Source organism: Misgurnus anguillicaudatus, chromosome 9, assembly GCF_027580225.2.
Source record: "Misgurnus anguillicaudatus chromosome 9, ASM2758022v2, whole genome shotgun sequence".
Classification (NCBI taxonomy): Eukaryota; Metazoa; Chordata; class Actinopteri; order Cypriniformes; family Cobitidae; genus Misgurnus; species Misgurnus anguillicaudatus.
In genome coordinates, this window is record NC_073345.2 from 13214940 (window position 1) to 13237181 (window position 22242).

At 36.0% G+C, this 22242-nt stretch overlaps 1 protein-coding gene and 1 long non-coding RNA gene across 2 annotated transcripts in view; both read right to left on the bottom strand.

Moving 5' to 3' along the window:
• Positions 1 to 13192, bottom strand: part of LOC129423551 (transmembrane protein 164) — a 49514-nt gene extending 36322 nt beyond the window's left edge. The window contains exon 1 of the mRNA XM_055179882.2: positions 12159 to 13192. Coding sequence (XP_055035857.1) covers positions 12159 to 12596 — 438 coding nt within the window. The 5' untranslated portion in view covers positions 12597 to 13192. The remainder of the gene's footprint in view (positions 1 to 12158) is intronic.
• Positions 13193 to 15442: 2250 nt separating this feature from the next.
• LOC141366222 (uncharacterized) lies at positions 15443 to 16527 on the bottom strand. The gene is made up of 3 exons (XR_012371321.1): positions 16241 to 16527; positions 15977 to 16115; positions 15443 to 15555 (listed from the first exon to the last, which is right to left on the bottom strand). It is a non-coding gene; the product is annotated as an uncharacterized lncRNA (long non-coding RNA).
• Positions 16528 to 22242: the final 5715 nt, after the last annotated feature.

Sequence of the window (22242 nt, forward strand, 5' to 3'; positions counted from 1 at the left end):
TCAGGTTACAAGCCCAACTCTTTAACCACTAGGTTACAACTGACCGTTGCCGATCGTATAGGGCTGTTGCTGTAACTGCAATCCCATATTACCGCACTACTGTCCTCATTCGGTACTCGCATATATTTCTACATATTTTCGACCAAGGAACAAAAAATATATAATGTTAGTTGTTATGGATAGAATTTAAACTTGTTATGAAATGATGACAAAATCTAAACGTCTACAAATTATCTCTCCAACTTAAAGAGTAACTAAACCCTAATCCAACTTTTTTTAGTTACTGATCTGTAAGAATGATGCTTTATTAGTGCTGTTCATTGATTTTAGTAAGTTTTTTGACATTTGGATATAAAGTGTTTCAATACTACAATATATGGTATAAAAACGTCTGAGTGCTGCCCTCTTCAGGTTGAACGGTGGCTACTGCAGTTGAATTGTCCTATTGGATGTTGGGTCCAAAAAATGACTTGTGACGTAAGCATGTTCAAGCTTACCACGCCCTTGTTACGATCACACCACACACTTGGTACGAGCTTAGTTCGTCCCCTCTATCTCTGTTAGGATCTGCCCACTTTTTTGCATTTTTCAAATATTGCCAGTGGGTGGAGTCAGTCTCTGACCAGGGGTTTAGTTACGCTTTAATGTACCCTAAATAATGATTCATTCGCTTTCATACTTTATAGAGTGATACGCAAGCATACGAAGCAGTGTGCTCTTGTATTGCTCTAGCTGTGACTTTGTCATAGTCTACTCCTGTCTGTCTGCGCAGCTCTGCGTAAAGTCGAACACGCCTACTGACTTGACTACATTTACAGGTCTGCAGAACAGTCCTGCAATGTGAAACATTGGTGCTAAGGAAATCCAGGCACGAAAAGCACACTGAGCATTTCACAACCTTATCAGATATTTGAAGGTTAGTCATGTAAACGTCACCCGAGCTGACAAAATTAGTAGGAATAAGCAAATTGTCATAAATGAGTTATTGATATTTTGATTATTAAAAAATCTTCAAAATTATGTATGATTTTTTGTTGTATCAGCCCCCAACTCTACAATGGGTGTATAGGTTCACTGGAACAATCCTTCCTAAAATGCACTAAACTTTCGTTTACAAAGACGTGAAACTCACAGAGTGGTCAGGGGTGTGATATGTTCACACAAAAATCGCTGCAAAAGACCCTTTCCAACAAGTTTTATCATAGTTTTTGTCCAACTCCATTGACTTGTATTAGATGTGCTGTGAGGTACGGTATTACTCCTCAAGTTTACAACGAATGCTAAAACACCTGTTGGAAAGCATCTCCTGCAGCGACCCCCGTGTGAGCACACCAGTGAACACCCCCGACCACCCGGTGAGTTTCACGTCTTTGTAAACGAAAGTTTAATGCATTTTAGGAAGGATTGTTCCAGTGCACCTATGAAACCATTGTAGAGGTGGGAGGTGATACAACAGAAACTGAAAATTCTTGGGCCAGCATCATGTCCAAATTTTAGTCAAAACCGTTCTATTTCATCATAAACAATCTGAAAACAGGGCTTTAGGTGTAAAATACCAAACTTGTCCTTTAAAGACACTGCTAATGCCGCTTTAGATGCGGATGTATGTACTCCTGTAATGTGTATGTATGATGACAGTACATGAACACATACACAGAACATTACTCCGCAAAAACTGCAATTTTATATTTCAATCAGAGATGACAAAAATCCTGATCTAATCATCTGCGATTTCACAATCTCAGCTTTAGTACGGATACTGAGGAGCTGCCGGATCTCTGCTTCGTTCCGATTCGCAGACATTTTATTGTCTTGATGGTTGATCTGGATTTAAAATCCCTATGTAAATGACAGCATGCCCTTCCTCACTACGACACACCGCTTTAAAAACAGTTCCCAGTCTTATGTTTACACAGGACGCGTTTTGGGACTGATCCCGGCGATGTTACTAGGTAAATCAACTAATGCTCACAGATAGCATAACTCCAGGGATGAGATATTTCATCTCTATTATGAATTAAAAAGGTAACTACTATGTTCTTCTGGACAGAAAATGTTCAGAAATGTTACAAAGCTTGGGTAAGAGTGTTGAAACACACAGTAAGGGTAAGAACGAATGGCCACTTCTGCTTTATTTGACCACAAACAAAACATCTCGAACCTTTATAGTGAGAAACACACAGGTCGTTTCATTAGCTTATTAGTTATATTTCTTTTGCTTTTAGTTTATTTGAGTGAACAGCTGGACAAACTTCACGCGCTGGTTAACGTTGTGCACCTACACACACACAAACACTGTTATTGAGCAAACTACATGAGAACAGAATTTTTATTTTTGGGTGCACTATCCCTTTAATAGTGCTATGAATGAAACATGTCAACAATGTTACTCATGTTGCATTTCTGCTTTTGTTTCACATTTGCTGCTCGTTTCTGTACATGATATATACAGACTAGACTGATATTGGCAAGCTCATAATAAGGTTTCAACCTTACAAGACTTGTACATAGGTTTACTGAGACACTTGGAGTTCAGGAGTACTAGGTCTGGTATAGTAAGATCACATTGTTTTTGGGGTGGGGCCAGATGGTTGCTCATTATGGAAAACTTTGCCTGGAGCAAAGGAACATTCTTTCCCCATCAATTTTAGACTAAAGTTTCATGTCTAGATACGAAGCGTGAAGGCCCAGCCCAATATCCGAGTACATAACCAAAGGGCAAATGTTCTTTAGGATAAACATAATAATAAAATATGAAATGAATAACCAATAACAAGTGGTTTGAGTGAACAACAGGAGCAGTTTGAATCTCCCCCACCAGCTGTTATAGCCTAAGGCCAGATGAAACCAAATTCAACAATTGTGTTTCTATCTGTTGTAAACATTTCAAAGTTAGGATAAGCTCACAGTTGTCTTAAATCTCAAAATGTAAGTTTTATTACATAATGACGACACATTATGTACTCAAAAACAAATGCAATTTTGACTGCCTATTTTAAAAACAATCTTTGGAAAGTAAACAATTTCATACACTGTAAAAAGTGAAAACTGCTACTTAAAATTTTTTTTGATTGGTAACACTTAAAAAATTTAGTATTATAACTAAAATTTGTAACAATACGAGAGTGAGTAAATGATGACAGATTTATCATTTTTGGGTGAACTATCCCTTTAAGACCTGCAGTGAGAATTGTAAATAAGCGTGATAAGAAAGTCATTAAATATGCCGAGATAAGCATCTTGACATTAAATAGCATAGCACATTGGGGAAATTCTGAAAGACTGAAGTGATAACAGCGAGACTGCAGTGTATTTAAACTTTGGGAGATTGTTTATTCAAGTTAAAAACAACATGCTGGTCTGAGACAACAGTCTTTCTTTTAATACGTTAAATTGGAAAGTTTGATTCGTAAACTCTGGAAGTGTGTTCATATGTATATAATGCTGATAAAGAGCTACAAACACCATGAGACTGTGTTTTTTGTTTCATTGAACTAACATTTTTCCATTAACTCTTTCCCCGCCATTGACGAGATAACTCGTCAATTAAGAGAAAACGCTTCCCTGCCAATGACGAGAATTTCCGGCTTTTCGCATTATCCACCAGGAGGCAACTTATACACCCCGAAAATAGCGCCTCACATGAAAGAGAAAGAACTCTGTATGTTTTAAAGATCGCTCTGCATCTTATCTCTATCAAAAGTCCTTCACAAAAATTGAATTATTTCAGCTTTTTGCACAAAATTGGGTGTTTTTTAAGAAACCTACATTTGACAGGTGATAAAAAGAGAAGGAAGGATGAAACGTTTTTTTTGTTTGAAAGCAGAGGGTTTGTTCTTTCATTTGATATATTGTTTGTTTATATATTTAAAGAAGAACATTTTCTGGAAGGCATTATACTTTTGTGAATCATGAAAAATGCTGGCTGGCAACTTTTTTTTAAAACGCTGGAGGGAAAGAGTTAAAGGTGCACCACCGACTCAATCCACGGCTCACCCTTCCCTTTCAAAGCACATAGAGAAGCTACAGTACCATAGGACAAACATGTCGTCGTTTGAGACTTCCATGTAAGGAGACCCACAGTGTGTGTAGATAAAAATGACTCATTCTAAGGTAATAAAAACATATCTGTTTATTATATGCACAGTCTTTATATACCACTGATAACTGTATGTACACACCACCGCATACCTAAGCTTCCAAAGAAGCTCAGGCCGCCCGGTCAAGGACGCTTGTCAAAAAGTACAGGGAAGCTTGTTGACGCTTTGGCCGCTCTGAAGTGTGTGTCACCAAGAAATGGTAATGACCCCCCCCCCCAATATTTTTTTACATTTTGACAGCATTTTTATAATCGTTTTGGTTACATTTGGAAAAAATAATTAGCTATAATTATTATTATTTTATTGCATCTGTGCAATTGGTTAAATCTGTATTACTGTAAAACACGAATCACGGATCAACTACGATACCAATTCTTCCTGGGATATGACCTTAGACTGTAAAAAAAGATGGACGACGTGACGTCGCGTCCCACCATTGTAATGAATTGAAGCCAAAAATGTCCGACCACGGTCGCTGCCATTTTACGTAAAAACGTCAGTTTGGAGCCAAGGCATGCGCAAAAGGAATCGTCCATGGAGCCAAAGGCAAAGCCACGGTATCAAACTTCCGCCCAAACACTCGCGCGACCAATTCAACCACTCCAATCATAACGACACGCCCCGTTTCTGTAGCATTAAATTACTAGCTAAAATGAAACTTACCACAATAATGAACACTTGAACATATGTCAGCGTGATAACAACTACTTGAAAGGACCAAAATCATCTTTCGGAAACTTTTATTGGAAGTGTAAATAATTTTTTATTTAGTGCAGAGTCCCATTCATTTCAATGGAGAGGGTGGGGTTTATGACTTGTCCTGCAGCCAGCCACCGGGGGGCGATCAAAGAGCCCGAGGCTTCACTTTTCAAGGCTTAAGTTATGAGGCACACCCGGATATGACCATACGGATTCGAACATTGTGATATTGATGCTTAAACTAGGGATGCACCGATACCGATAACTCTTTATATTTGGGGGCCGAAACCAATATATATAGGCCGATAAATATTCATATTATTTTCACAATGAAAAACTCCCAGACCGCAGACATCTTGTCTTTGCGCTAGACTAGCATACTCTTCTTAAGCCCGCAACACATGTCATCTTTGTGCTATGTCACAGAAAGCACCAATCAAAACTTCACATGACCAGCAATGAGCAAGTGAAGTGGTTCAACAAACCAAAATAATCCATCATTTATCGGCCTAATTTTGCTATCAGACTGATAACCGATAATATTAAAATAAGCAGTTATCGGCCGATAACGATATGTCGGCCGATATATCGTGCATCCCTAGCTTAAACGATACACTGTGCAGTCCTACTGTCAAGACACAGACACATTTGAGTATCTATCAGTTAAATATTATACATCATCAGCACGCACTTCACAAACCCACCGGGGACACCAACTATACCAGCTATTTTATCCCATACCTCGTTCTTTTGTAACTGGTCCCTATATGAAAATAAAGTCATATCATAAATGAAAGGAAACCCAGCAACAACGATCATTTTCTCGAACCTAATGTTTTGGTAGGAAAGAAAGTTTACATTGTATGTTTCTCCGGAATCAGCCAGCGAAGAACGTCTAGGCTATATTCCGATTGGTCGCTGAACCGCGTCATAGCTCATTACCATAAAGTTGAGCCTCTTTCAACTTTCTGATTGACGCTCTGGTCGCTCAAGATGCCCAAAACGTGACACCAATGGATTTAACGCTCCTTGCAGCTGAGAGAAGTCGGCTTCCATTGTAAATGAATGACTTCCGGTAACTTTGGAAGCTCAAGTCTGTGGCGGTGTGTACGTACAATAATATGCACCGATGCAAAGGGATGTACAGATATGATTTTTAATTAGCTGATGCTGATACCAATATTAAACACTTATAAAATACTAAACAGTTGGCCAATTGTTTATTTCTGCATCAAATTATTTTTACTGAACATGAATTGGATCTATTTATCATTCAACTGACCAACATAATAAAAGAGGCACAAAGTAAGATACAATTTTGGCCGAGATCTTGAAAAAAGCCCAGACTGCAGACATTTTCCCAAAATACTCTTACTCTGACCCAAGGGTAGTGATGCACCGATGTATTGGCCACCGATATCTATCGGCCGATTTTTGATGAATTTGAAACCATCGGCATATCGGCAATAGCACGAGACAGGCCGATACCGATTGTTTATTAATTAACTGCATAAAGAAATCCATTATATGTCAAAAATGAGTTAATGTTGTTAATAAAATAAATGCTGAATAGCAAAAACCACATTTGAGGGTTGTCATGCTGTCTTATTATATTTGTTTTAATTTGTGCCTCTCTTATTATGTTGGTCAGTTGAATGTTAATTAGATCAAATCCATGTTCAGTAAAAATAATTTGATGCAGAAATAAACTAGCTAATAGACCAACTGTATAGTATTGTATACAAGTGTTTAATATCGGTATCAGCCAGAAGTTGTCTGTTTAAATCGGAATCGGCCCAAAAAAATCCTATCGGTGCATCCCTACCCAAGGGTGTAACTTTGGTTTGAGAAGTTGGGGGGAAACACAATGGGAGAAAGTGTTTTGAACTTGAATCCGGTTCCCTGCACTTAAATAATGCGTTTAGGGACTATGGTGATAAAATTTGAGACTTTAGGCTGGCTTTTACAGGTAGAGTCTCAGTTACATACTGTATACTTGAGCTGTTACACACACCAATAAAATTGTAACATTTACAAATATACTACACACTACTAAAACAGCATTTTTGTACACTTTCAGAAAAAATGGTCAAAAAATGTTCCCTAGGCGTCAATGGGGCAGTACCCTTTTAATAAGTACATCTTTGCACATATTAGGACCTTTTTAAAGGACAAGTTCGGTATTTTACACTTAAAGCCCTGTTTTCAGATTTTGATTGTTTATGATGAAATAAAATGGTTTTGACTGAAATTTCGACATATGCGGCTGCCCCGAGAATTTTCGGGTGTTTGTTGTTTCACCTCCCACCTCTACAATGGGTTTATAGGTGCACAGGAACAATCCTTCCTAAAACGTATTAAACTTTCGTTTACAAAGACGTGAAACTCGCCGAGTGGTCGGGGGTGTTCACTGGTGTGCTCACACGGAAATCGCTGCAAAAGATGCTTTCCAACAGGTGTTTTAGCATTCGTTGTAAACTTGTGGACCTATTTTTCCAAACACCTCACACCCGTATATTCTTCCGTTGAGAGCTTGAATAATAGACACTCCAGCCCAGGTGGTGGCGATAATCCACATTTGCCAATTGCAAGAATACAAACAAGGTTCCCGGCGCGGAGTAATACAGTACCTCACAGCACATCTAATACAAGTCAATGGAGTTGGACAAAAACTACGATAAAACCTGTTGGAAAGCATCTTTTGCAGCGATTTTTGTGTGAGCATATCAGTGAACACCCCTGACCACTCGCTGAGTTTCACGTCTTTGTAAACGAAAGTTTAATGCATTTTAGGAAGGATTGTTCCAGTGCACCTATAGAGCCATTATAGAGGTGGGGGGGTAATACAACAAACACCCGAAAATTCTTGGGACAGCATCATATGTCCAAATTTTAGTCAAAACCGTTCTATTTCATCATAAACAATCCGAAAACAGGACTTCAAGTGCAAAACACCGAACCTGTCCCTTAAGGGTACTGCCCGGTGATATCTAGGGACCATTTTTTCCTTTAATTATTCATGTGGTTTTATGGTTTAAGAAACCCAAGGTTTTTCTGCATTGATAAATTAAGCTAGCCACAAACAAATGTTTTTGATAATAAGAATAATAGGTTTAATAAGTAGGAATACACCCATGTATCGGCCTATAATCTGTATTGATAGATAAAAGTAAATTTTTTCCATTATCGGACATCGGCCAAATAAAAATAAAGCCTATCTAAATAATTAAATATCAGTATTGCCACAGAATTGTTGTATGTGTGCATCAGATGCAACAGCCTACATACACGCAGTGAAAGGATATGGATGGGTACTCTACAAAAATTTGAAGTATATCATGCACTAGACTCTATTCATTCTATATCTATATCTATTGGCTTCCTGTCTAGAAAGCAAACACTCAGCCCACAGTAGTCTTTCTTATGATATCCCATCATCTGTCACCCTGTTGGCCTTTCAACACTTTATTCATATCTAAGCCGAGCTAGTCCCTGAATGCATTTCATTAGACTTTATGCTGTTTTTTTCTGAAATGGGATTGTAAATTATGAGACACAACCTCCTTGGTGGTGTGATGTAATGGACCACATGCACTTATAGATTTAAAATATTCATTGAAACCTTTTCACATTAATGGTCCAATCATATGGACCGTGGCATGACTACAAAGATTCATTCATTGCGATTAACAAGAAAAATCAATGAGAAAAAGTAATTTTTGTGGGTAAAAACGGCTTACGACACACTGACTACGTTTACATAGACACCAGTAATCTAATTATTAACCTTATTCTGAATAAAACAATAATCGAATTAAGGTGTTTACATGAGTTGCTCCAAGAATAGTCCTTTCATGTTCCCATTTAACATGTTATAGAACATAAAAATCAATTAATGGCACACGTAATTACATCCCCATGCCAAACCGTCTAAGGGTCCCTCCAGAATTTAACATATTTCAACACAATTCGTTTTCATTATGGTATCAAACATTATTTCATTATGGTTTCATTTTTACTTTTACGAAAGCTTTAAGGATAGTGGTTGGTTATTAAGCCCTTTTCACACAGATATTCCGTAAGATACACAGGACAGGCATCCTGGAATTTTCCGGGACCGTTTGATATTTTATTCATTCACACTGACATGATTACCCGGTCCCGGAAAGACACGTGACCTGTTGAAAGTCCCGCCCTCTCTTCTATGCAGCGTCTGAAGTTCGCATATTATTTATTATTTCTCTCTCCAGAAACAACTCGCGTGCATTTTTGTTTATGATAAGACTACAAAGGAGCGCGTGAACGCACAGTTCTATGCTGGTGAATGATTTCAGCTTCAGAGTGGATATTTGACTAGCTCCCTGATTTCTGCTTTAATACAGTTTTCAGACATTTCTCATCGTGATTGTTTATATGCATTTAAAACCCGCATTTTGAGGAGCTGAACGATATATCTTGTTGGGATGAAGCGCGGGTATTTTCGTTTATTATAGCTCAAATGAGCATGTGACGCGATATTCTTTTATGCTGCTGAATGATCTCCATTTCAAAGCAGTAAGTAACGAGCTAACTTACCTGATATCTGCTTCAGTCCAGTTTGCTGACATTTCTCGTAGTGAATGTTGTAAATCCCTCATTTTAAAGAGTTGAAGCAACTTCATGTTGCCATGACACGCGCGTCCTCACTACGGCACGTGCGTCATTGTTTATGCGTGTCATTTATCATTTCCTGATAACTGCTTCAATCTAGTTTGCAACATTTCTCGTGGTGAATGTTTATATGCATGTTATCTGTCGTTGTAAGGAGATGAACCATAACTTGTGTTGTGATGACGCGCGCGTCCTCACTTCGACACGCCCATTACGGCATTCGTCCGGCTTCTTGTTCACACAGAGGGTTACCCGCGTATCTTACTAGGTCCTCTTTCCGGCAACGATCCCAGAAGATTAACGGAACAAGTTTTTGTTCACACAGACACTTGTCTGGCAATTTTACGGGTATTTTCTGGGACCAGAGGTCTGTGTGAATGGGGTTTCAGTCTTGCTATACATTAGGGCTGCATGATTAATCATATAAAAATCAAATTCTCTAATGAAGCAACCACACGATTTCATTCCTAACTTATATCGATTCGTCTGTCTATTAAACCTTTGACAGAAATCTTGCTCCGCTGTCGCGGAGTAAGAATACATTTTTAAACAGTGGGTTTCAGTGACAATTCTTCATTGGTTCACTTGCAAGCTTCATCCATGCTTTAAACACGCAATTTTAAAGGGCATATACACTGTAAACAATTACTCTGGAGGGTGTTAAATATAACCCATGAAAATTAGTTATAGTTTACATAATTATATGAACTAGCATGTAAAATACAAAATAATGGGTACATTCTACCTATACTATATATTTTTAAACAGTAATAATTGCAACATTAAAAATTAAGTAAAATATAGTTAGTATATACTACAATATTAGTTGTTTAATAGTAAAATCTACCAGAAGATTAGTCATTTGCGTGCTTCTCTGTCTCTATTGTTGGGTGACAGGTTAGAATGTGTGGAATACAAAAGTGGAATACATTGTCCAGTTCTTGCACCTGTGAATACGAGTAATAATCTATATATTCATGATTGAAATATATTAACTTCCATTATTATTTTATTGAGTTGTTTGTTAGAAAGGATCAATTTATAAAGCACATTTTATTATTATCATCATTTACAGATTTATAATTAATGTTGCCTTTCCATTGGCGTTTTTGATTTAATGTCCGTTTAAAAAAGTATTTTTGTGGTTTATATGTTATACTTAATGTGACTTGTATATGAAGTTGAATCACTTAAAATTAAATGTTATACATTCTTGTTAGTGTTCCAATGTTTTATGCACATGTACTGTAAGTTATATGTAATATGAAGTTGTATTTGTTGCACTTAATTCATTTTAAATTAAGTTAAAATGTTTGTTTGTATTGATAGGCTTACAGGCTTTGAGTCAAAGCGGGAGGAATTATGATAATGTCGGTCTTGTCTACGTCAACTGGCCCAGGAAGTGAACTGTTGGGTACAATCCATGTCTTTGTTGTAGTCCAAGAAAAGAGATTTACGTTGGAGACGAGAACTCACAAAAGCGGTTCATTCATCGATGCCTCTCCTTCATTGATTTCCATTCAAAGAAGCGTTACACATTTTTACCCGAACATTGCAGGCTTGCCTTAAAGGGACTTTGGCCTTGCTTGATTTGTGTTAACTTGGATTATGATTTATTTTAGTAAAATTATGGCAAACAAAAATACATGGTAGTTTCTTAATCAGAGTATTGTCTTAATCGAGTTAATAGCAAATTATTGTTGTCCATGAAAACGTACAGATGGGAAGAAACTTGTTACAGAACAAGACAAGTAAAAACTATTTTCAACCACGTAGTGGCTTAAAGACATCCTCTTTATTAAACCATAGCATGACCACATATCATGGCAGATGGCCAATGTAAAATGCTCTCTCTCATTCGTAAGTCGCTTTGGATAAAAGCTTCTTCCAAATGAATAAATGTAAATGTATGCCAACTCAGCACATGTACAGACTCTAAGAAAAGTAGCAGTATGACGTAAATCTTTTCACATTTTTGCTGCTTGCAAAATATTTTCTTTCTGAAGTGACTCACAATAAAGTGTACATAACAGTGTATTTCATTCCTCTCTTAATCTTTTAAAAGGAATTTGACTCAATAGGTTACCGATTATTATGGGTAAACCTGGAAGAATTCCCTCACTAATCAATTTACAGTAAACATTGCACTTCTTACTCTCATTTCATTTTTTCCAAGCTTGGAAATGTGCGAATCCTACAAAGAAACGTGTAGGTTGTATTCCGAGTTTATTGTGAAACTATAGCGTTGGAACACAAATGTACACCACATTTACATGTGTGCATTTAGCGGATAGTTATCCATATTGACTTACAGTGCATTACCCTGTATACATTTTTATCACTATGTGTTCTGGGAATTGAATCATCAAACCGCTGACCTTTGCTGCCAAAGCAATGCAAATAGTTACTGAAATTCACTGAAGAGGCATCGAAATGATTTAACAAGTTTAGATTTGCTCTTGCATGTATGCAGTATGTAAAGTATGAACTAAAATACCTATGCATGCAGCATGAATGAAATTGGATTATTGGCAAGTGTTAACAGGCCATTTTATGTGTCATGTATTATTAATTTGCACAACTTGGAGGATGACTGTTTTTACTAAAGGGCACCAGGACAGTGACGGCTCATTCACCAACAGATGTGAATATACAACCTTTCCATCTGCACAGCTGTTAATTGATAGTTGATATAATAAATATACTCACTTGCACCATTGTGACCACGTGACATGGATTTAGGAGGTAGATCACAGTCTTGGTGGCAAACTTGAACCCAACCTCCACTCCAAAAGTCATGCACAGTGCCACAAGCAACAAGTTCTTGCCCAAGCTGTCTTCTCTGCTCCTGCGTCCATCCTTAGACACCTCTCTGAGCTCTTTTGGGACATTGATCTTTCTGATGGCCACCAGCACCTCGATGACAGAGATGAAGACGATGATCAGACTCTCAATGATCCTCTGCTGTGGCGAGATGAAGGCTGCGCACTCGGGCCCTCCGTTGCCTTCAAATTTGGGGTCCACCCCTCCATAGATCCAGTCTAGCAGACTGTAAATGTTATATCGGGACATGTTCCTCTTCTCGTATTGGAAAAGGTACGAACACGACGGAATGAAGGACAGGACACCGACCTCTTGGCGAAACATTAACTTGAAATCTGTATTCAGTGCAAAAATGGTAAAATGATTTGAGGTGCCCACCTCAGCTAACGTTAGATCAGATGCACGTGCACCATGCAGATGTAGTCTCAATGGAAACGACCCTTTGTGATAAAATACAGACGCAAAAACACCTGTACGATCAACAGCGATGCATTGTATGATAAGCTGCAGTGCATCTGCTTATGATCTGATTGGGCGTCAGTCGGAAAACGCGACGTGTTGACTGGAAACCGATTCCGCGTTAAGACGACCGTCCAGAAAATTCGTCGCCGAAGCGGACCGTTACACAAAAGCCCCTTGTAGGGCGTCAAATAGCCCTAAATGTGTCCATAAAACTGTAAAACGCCACAACCGATGTGTGACAGACACAGGGCGGGGTAACTCGTTGATGTAACGCGTCGCGTTATGAAACGCACTGAAGGCAGAGGCGGAAGGTGCGATGCGTTCTGGTCCATGTGGCCCAAGAAAAATCTTCTCACCATAGAAACGCCGCCCTGCTCACGCGAGCCCCAAAATGTACCCGTCGCAACACGCACGCGCAGCAGCTGTCAGTTCCTCCTATAAAAGCGTCATTTCCAAGGTAATAGGCTTGTTCGACTTCATGCAGCGCCGAAAGTAACGACAAGCCGACGACGCCAAAGTATCGCGAGTTCGACTCGCGAAATCATATGGAGAAGTCTGATTTCGAATAGCTCTCGCGGTACTTTGACGTCATCCGCCCGTCAGTCCCAGCGGCGCCGCACGAAGTCCAACAAGCCCATCGCATACACTCGTTGGAACAGGATTGGTTGAGCGCGATGACCCCGCCCGCATTTTGACAGTGTGTGCTTATTTTTGCCCCTCAAAATCAAACTTTATTTACTTTGGAATTAGTACAATAATATATAATATAATTTAATATAAAATATAAAAAAGTGCCAATACATAATATAAAGAGATAAACAACGATATTATCTAGTTGAATGACGATTATTTAAATATACAAATATATAAATCGGTGCTTTCAATCATTCATTACAGCTTTAAATGTTTTATAGTTTTAAGTAGTGCATTCTTTCTCAAACAGTGTTAATGCAGGACACGAGCTCATTGCTGCAACAAAACAAAACTGACAAATACGAAAAGGCGACCCCTTGTGGTAAATGAAGTAATAACATTGAAGTTATGATAAAATTACCGACATAATACTTTTATTATTTATATACATAAATAAACTACTACACAACAGAATTCTTTTATAATAAATGTACTCAATTCTGGTCCTGGAGGACCACTGTCCCGCAGAGTCTAGTTCCAACCCTAATCAAACTCACCTGCATTTCATTTTCAAGTAATCCCGAAGAGTTGGATTTAATTTTTCAGGTGTGTTTAATCAGGGTTGGAACCAAACTGTGCAGGACAGTCAGTAGCCCCTCAAGACCAAGATTTCCCACCCCTGCTTTAAATTACTGTTAAATTACTAAATGTAGGCTACTATGGTGGACAGTGCAAGGATATGCAATGAACTCTCAATAACAATGCTTTGGGAATTTTAATCCTCAATTTAAATTAAGGTACATTTACACCAGTGGTTCTCAAACTGGGGCCACAAGTTGGTGCCAGGGGGGTTCCATGGCATTTTATAAAATACATCAATCTGTCATAAATTCTGTTTAATTAATCATCAGAAAAACAAGGCTACTAATCAACAACAATACGTTGTTTAATTTAATGTTTGTTTAATTTAAAAAGTTTTATAATGTTTTATGTCATAATTTTTTGGGGGGTGGGGGGTGGGAGAGGAACACTGATTTACATTAATTAATGTATTTAGTTGACTACTTTTACAATAGACTATGAATAAAATCTAATTTCACTGACTAGTACATAAAAAAGATGTTTTATTTGTACATGTGTTGCCCACATTTGTTTCCATTGAAATTAAAAGTTATGTGATGTAGTGGGCATGTTGTGGGGGTCTATGGAAAAAATAACCTTAACATTTACGCATTTGGCAGAAACTTTTATCCAAAGCAACATACAGTGAATTACAAAGTATTCATTTGTTATGTGCACGGTAAAAAAATTCCATAGAAATTGCAGCTGGGTTGCCGGCAATTCACCGCAGATTCAAATGTATGCTTCTCACTGGCAACATTCTGATCAAAGCAAAATGAACATCAAACACCTACAAGTCTTCGTCTTTACAGAGTAAAAAAACAACATCAAGCAAAACATTCCGGGAAACAAAATCTGAAGCAAAAAACAGAAAAAGGTTGATGATGATTTCTGGTTCCCAGAATGCTTTGCATGAGGCTGTTATTGTATAGTTTTATTCTGTAAAGATAAAGACTTGTTAATATTTAAAATTTATTTAACTTTGGACAAGCTCTTGCCAGTAAATAACATAGGTGTTAATCTGCGGTAAGTTGCCGGCAACCCAGCTGCAATACCATTGTAATTTCTACAGAATTTTTTTACAGTGTGCGCTCTCTGGGTTCGAACCCATGATCTTTTATACTTTTTGTGCTAAAAAAATATAATTCTCTTTTGTTTTGACCCAAGTTTAGAAAAATGTAATTCATTTGATAATGTGGTTTATTTATCAGGGAATATTTATATATGATTTTAAAAAGAATGCTGTAAAGTTTTGTTGCAAAACCTGTGTTGGACTAATGGATTTCCTTCTCTGAGTTTTTTTTATTAATCCCAAAAATCTATGCATTTGCCACTATTGACAATTTTTCCAAAGTGACTTATTGGACTTTGAATTATTGGACTTCGTTTTTTGTTTTTGTTTTGTTTTTATCTTGTCATATATGTTATATATGAATAAGTGATATTACAAGTGATAGCATTTAAGATAGCATTGAGGCATTTTTATTGACCATTTTTAATGTCTTCATGACCAACTTTTTAGTGGTGGAAACCTTCACTGGACTGTACAGACCTGTCAATGGCACAACTGCAACAGAGAAACACAATTACATTGCATCAAATAATAAAAATGTAAATGCTAGTTTAAAAGAGCTTGCAGCATTGTTAAATGAAGTACACATGAAAAAAAATGATTCAAGCCCTTCTTAGAAATATAGTTATTTATACACTACATTGAGTTATTGAAACTACAATAAATTGAGTTAATCAAATGACACTAAATTGAATTATTTAGACTACACTAAATTTAGTTATTTAGACTACACTAAATTAAGTTGAGGTACTGCCATCTACTTTAAATTGAGTTGGACAAACTCAATATATTTTAATTGTGTAAAGCAGTTTTTTATGAGTTAGAGGTACACATTCATATTGGATGGAAATCCTGCCCACAATTTAATTTAGTTAATCCAAAACATTTTTTTTGTGTAAATGGTGAACAAACTTACGTGAGACAGCAGAGCAGCATCATAGAGATAATAGTGATGGGAAAGGCGTATAAAATGGATCGGGATGCATGAATATAGAAATGTTGTGCGGTCTCATGAAAAAATTGCTTAAGATCTCTTTTCTGTCTTTGACTATGACCTGAAAAAGACAATTTAGTAACTTATGTACAAAGTATGATTTTATAGGTAATGTACTGTACAGGATATGTGATGGATGATCTGTTTGTTTCAGTATATAAAGTTATGTTTCATCACATTCAGTACCTGTACTGTCAGCATTCGAAATGCTCCTTGAATCTGAATGAACCAGAACCTGTCCAGGCTTCAAAGGTTTACTCAAGGATCTGTCTGATGTTAATGTCTCTAAGTCATCCTGCGATGTCTTTGTAGGGACATTTCTCATTTCCTCTATTGGACGTGCAGTGATTTCATCCACTTGCATCAGATAAGACAGAAAAAGACTCACGCTGCATATTAAAGCAAATGCCATGTTATTGGGTGGGAAAGCTGTATGTGAAAGTTTGCTGATATTTTCAGCTCATGACAAATCAGCATTTATGACATAACGTCTGTGTGATGTCATAATAGATAGAAATGTACTTGTTCCATAGAGATTTTACAGTGTCGAGTGGAATATGTTAAATATGTATGATATTATGGTGATATACAAATATCAAATTTTTATTCATTTTATGCTTAGCATGTTTACAGTACTATAAGACACAACCACCAAGAATACCAAAAACAAACAACATCAGTTATTTATTTTAGACATATAATGAAAACTCATTAAACTCAAGTGAAGAAGAAAAGTACCCTCTAAAAACTGATTGAAATTGTTTGAATACATCACTCAGATGAATAGAAATTGTGAATCTTTTTAAAATGCTAATATTAAGCAGCAGATATGTGATCCTGCGAGATCCTGTGAGCACCTGTAAGATCCCGTGAGAACTGATTGTAAGTCGTTTTTTGTGCTTTACTGTTGTAAAACATGATAAGTTAACTTAAACCATTTGAGGAAACTGTTAAAATTACTCAGTAAATTGAGTTATGTGAACTACAATAAGTAGCGATTGCCTTATTTTCCCCGTGGTGACGTATATCCGAATGAAACGGCTTTTGAGATGAAATAAGGCAGGGCTGGATTTGAATTTGTCCATCCAGATCTGATTGGATCGTTTGAAGTTGGGTCGCGTTGCTAATTGCTAATCGCTGCGATCTTCTCCCTGACCCCGCCCACCTGCCATACTTATGACCGGAAGTGAAGAAAGATCGTTTTGAGGAGGGGAGGAGATTTGCATTTTTTATTAAAGATTATGAGCACACACAATTTTTTTTTTAAAATAATGAAGCTCACAGATAAGTCATTTGTTAATAATACCACAATATAAAAAATATATATATATAGTTTTTTATTTCAATTTCATTGCGACTTTAAGTCAACTTTTAATTTTTTACAGTGCTGTAAAATTAGCTCAACTCACACCATTTAAGTTTTAAAATGCATATGAGTAACTGTTAACTTAAATATAGGTGCATATGTGACTATGACTCAATATATTTTAGTTCACAGTACTCATATGTACACTGTAAAAAATACTTTGCTGCCTTAAAATGTTTTGTTGAATCAACTCGAATTTACAAGTCATTTCAACCTACTATCATTTATCTTGACTAGAGATGAGTTGTTATAACTACAGATGAGTTGTTATAACTTATAAAATTAAGTTGACTTTTCTCAACTAGAGTTGTGACAACTCATCTCTGTTGACATGACTTGTAAATCTGAGTTGATTTAACAAAACCTTTTAAGCAGCAAAGTATTTTTTTACAGTGTATGTATTTTAAAACGTAAATGGTTTGAGGCAATCAATTTCCTCCAATGGTTTTAGCTGAGTTAATTTTTCAGGTTTTACAGTATAAAATCATCCTACATAATGTAAAGATCATTCTGTAAATACATAACAAATATCGTTGACAAATATTGAAATCAATGTAAAAATCAAACTTTAATGCTCACAATCTCATCATTAGATTATAAGACTTTAACATAGACTGGGTCACATGATAAGTTGTAACAGCAAGTCACCTATTACTCATTTGGGATAGCGTAGCAAAAACAGCACTGATGAGAACTTTACAAGGAATTTATAAGCAATCTGAATTTGGTTGCAGATGTTCAAAGAAAAGCTATACAGTATCTTCATTAGCTGTAGGAGGTCAGTAACTCTGTAAAGATGACCTTCATTGAGTTTACTGGCATCCTCTGGGGTGGGGAGAATACAGTGTTTTTTCTTCTGTGCTTTTTAACATAGATTCATTGAAACCACAGATCTGCCCCCAGCTGTGAAAGACTGGGGGCAGAAAGATGGCCACTGCAACATTGATGCCGTTTCATTTTGCCTTTTGGTTTTATCCTTCATAATTATAGCTGATGCAAATAGTCTGATATAAAGAGTAACACATGTATAATAATCATTTATATGTTTACAATATACAATGAAATAAGAAAAGATGTTTATGAAGAAGCTTATGTTATATGTTTTAACGGTTGCTCTGTTGTTTTATAGAGAGAACATTTTTCCCTAAAGCATTTTCCTGATTTCACATAATAAATATGAGAAAATTAGCTGTTGTGCAGAAAAAGCAAAATAATAAGAGCTTAAAGTTCTGATATAATTAGTACCACGTTTGTCTATCAGTAACAGCTCACATACAGAATAGGACGTGAACAGCAATTTTTGTGTGGTCTTGTAAGTTTAAGCTTTATTTCTCCAAGGCAACATCAAAGACAAGTAAACAAAAAACGCCCCGCCCACAAGAGATGGGTAGTGATCACTTCCTGTACGCCACACTCGCAAACTTTGCGTCGACTTCCTGTATTCTCTGCATCTCTTTTAGATGCTCATTTATGATTCACCAAAATGTTTATGCAAATAGGAACCTCAGAGGGGAGAATTATAGGGTTGGATTTGAGCAAAATCATGACATCAGTACAGAATCCACAGAAGGTCAAATAAGTACCTGAAATAAATGAGATACACATTGATGTAATGGTCTCACAAAAGTTGCCTGTAGATTTAACTGTTTCAGAGTCTTTCCCTTCAATAGAGAAAGTATGGAAAGTGTTTTTCACTTCTCACAATACTGTATGTGTATCCTGTGTATATGGACAGATGCAAAATAAAAACATGTTTATGTTTGTGCCATTATGATGTATGGGTTCAGTCTTTTCTCTGGTCTATAATGTTATTATTTTTTGTAAGTTAAAGAAAAGTATTCATCATCTAATAGTATCACAAATCAAGCTGATAATGATAATGGAATGATACTGAATTTAATAATGAAAGGATAATAACTTCACAGATGAGAATGAGAGGAAAATCATAGCTATAAAATATTGTTTTATTTTTTTATAAACTTTATGTTTAATAAAATATTTTAATTTTTGGAATATTGTAAAATCAAATGTATAAATAATTAATGCAACAAAGTGGTATTTATTGTATTTATTTTTGCTGTTTTACAGCACATTTATTCTTATACTCTATGATTATTTATTCTTGTGATTTTTCTTAAATTAAACCCATGTATTGAAATAAATCATAGTGTGAATTTGTTTACTTTGATTTAGAGTTTTTACATAAACATTCAACAAAATTAAAATATCCAAACGAAAAACTATTTCGTAGGTACAATTTCAAGCATTTCTAAAGAGAGATCTAAACAGAAAAAAACAAAACATTTTATTAAAAATACAATGTAGTATAACATTGCTAATTTATATTTAAAACTTATTAAACAACTATTTTTATTGTTGTATAAATGGGTTCTTGCAAAAACAAACTAAACAAACTTATTTCTTGCTTATATTTTCAATACTTCAAACTTTAAATCTAATGCATTAGAACAGATTAAACTAGTTTAATCAAATTTGTTTTGTAATTTTTTTAATGCATTTTACAGATACCTAAAACTGTTTTAGATAAACTTCAAAACTGTGATATAAAGCAAGCTCTTTGCCATCACCTCATGTAACATGAGTTTTACTATAGACAATAATAAACGTTTATTAAAACTTAAATGTTTATTAAAATATATTTTACTTTAGTACAAGCACCCCTGTCCAGGGTGTTGCCTCTGAGTTTGACTGATATGTGATTGTTGCAAGCTTTGATCAGGGGCTGTCCCTTTTAAGGTGACTAACGCACACAATTCCCAGCCAGGTGAAGGGAGAGACCCAGGGGAAATTTATAACAGGCCACTGATAAACCCTGGCCACCCGCACACCCGACTATCTTTCAAAAAGTCATAAAGCAGAGCACAATGATTTGCCATGTGCAGACACACAGCTCTGTAGAGCTTGTCTACGACCGAGGAAGTCACTTTTTTCCGTATTCTTAGAATTCAAAGTAGACTACAGCGGGAGGAAGGATGTGGAGCAATAGCATGCGTGAGGCGTCGAATGAGGAGTTCAGTGGAAATCTGTAAAGATGAACTGCAGGTATAGACCAGCCTTTTTGTTAGCCCATGAACAGGTCTTTTGTAAAAAGCTGGTAGATTTGAAGTGCTGCATGAAGATTAGAACAATGGATGACACACAGAGATGAAGTAAGTACTTTCTAGATGCTCTCACTGACTTGCATCAAAAAAATCATATTTAATGTTTAGTTAAACAGTTGTTTTGTCTAAACTTTGTTAACGTGCAGACATTTCTTACACTGCTGCTGGATGAATTTACGTTAGTTTATGAACAAAGGCAAATTAGCTGGAGAATACTAAGAAAGCAAAATAAACTATATCTGTTTACGTTAAGAATAACTGATGAAAAATAATGTTTCTGTAAAACTTGCATCCAGCAAGCATGGACATTTTTGGGAAATAACCTAGTGATATGCATGCATAATAAAGACATGGTATTCCCCCTAGCAAACACCATCAGTTTCACTTTAACTGAAGAGCTCTTATGAAGAGAAAGCTAAGTAGAACAGAAGAAGATCTGACACATTATCATTTGTTAAAGTGGATTTGCAACTGTCCCTGTTAAATTACTAACATTATTATTTTGATTTATATGCAATATATACAAAAGTTTGTAGTGAAGTGTTGTTTTGTCTATATGTAGTTGTTACAGATAACGTTACTAATACAGTTTTTAATAAATGTTTGAAAGTTGTAAAGTGAATGCTTGAACTTCTCATGGACTGAACTGAGATCATTTGCCCACTCAGTACTCAGTGTAGAATCTGTTTGGTATTAAAATGCAGCTACATCTGATTACTGGGTCAGTAAAGATTTCACAAACTCCAACCTGAATGACTACACGGGGTGTCACTCAAAACGCTATTTAACCTGTGGAAGTATTAAATAATACACTGTTTTTATTATTTTATGCTTTACAATGTATGTTACACAAATCAAAATAAAGGTGTGCTAAAAAGTTATAAAAGTGAGTTTGGTATTTTCACATCCTTGCAAATTTTGCTTGAAAAGTGTCAAATTAAACAGCTAAATGTCCCAGGAACACTTGCATCCTAATTTCACATTGTAACTTTTAAGTAAGTATCTTAATTCAGACAATACAATTTTAACACAAAATGTTTAAATATTTAAAAAAGTTAAAGGAATGATACAGAAGGTTACATCACACTGAAGAAATTGAAACTAAACTGAACTAAACTAAACTATATTGAAACTAAGAAATAAAAGTATGACAATAAAAGTTTGAAAAAATGGCGTGACTGGTAATCTGAGAATTGTTAACAGTGGTTTTATAAATACTTCATTAAAATATTTAATAATAATACATTTTACTAATAAAATATATTCAATAATGGGCAAATTAGTCCATCATAACTGTACATAGCAATAGTTTCAGTGTTAAACAGTTCCAAATGATATTGATGTAAATTTTAGACCTGTGATATGCAGAATATGGGAAAAAGTGAACACCCCATCTAATGAACAGGGTTTCCCAATGTGCCCCTTTGGGTTTGTGATGTCACTGCAGGGGGAGGCTGTGTAGGTAAAATAATTTTTAATTCATTCTGATTCTGAAAACTACAAACTGATATTGCATTATACAGACTGAATCACTGTATTTATGATTTCTTTTGTTTATGGTTAAATGACTCTTTAAGATATCAATGGAAGAGAAATCTTCATGCACATGTTTTTTTAGACTGAAATGCCTAGAAACCCCTGACCCATAATATCAGCTCAACTACAATCCATTGACAATAGAGGAGTAAAAAAAGTGAGTA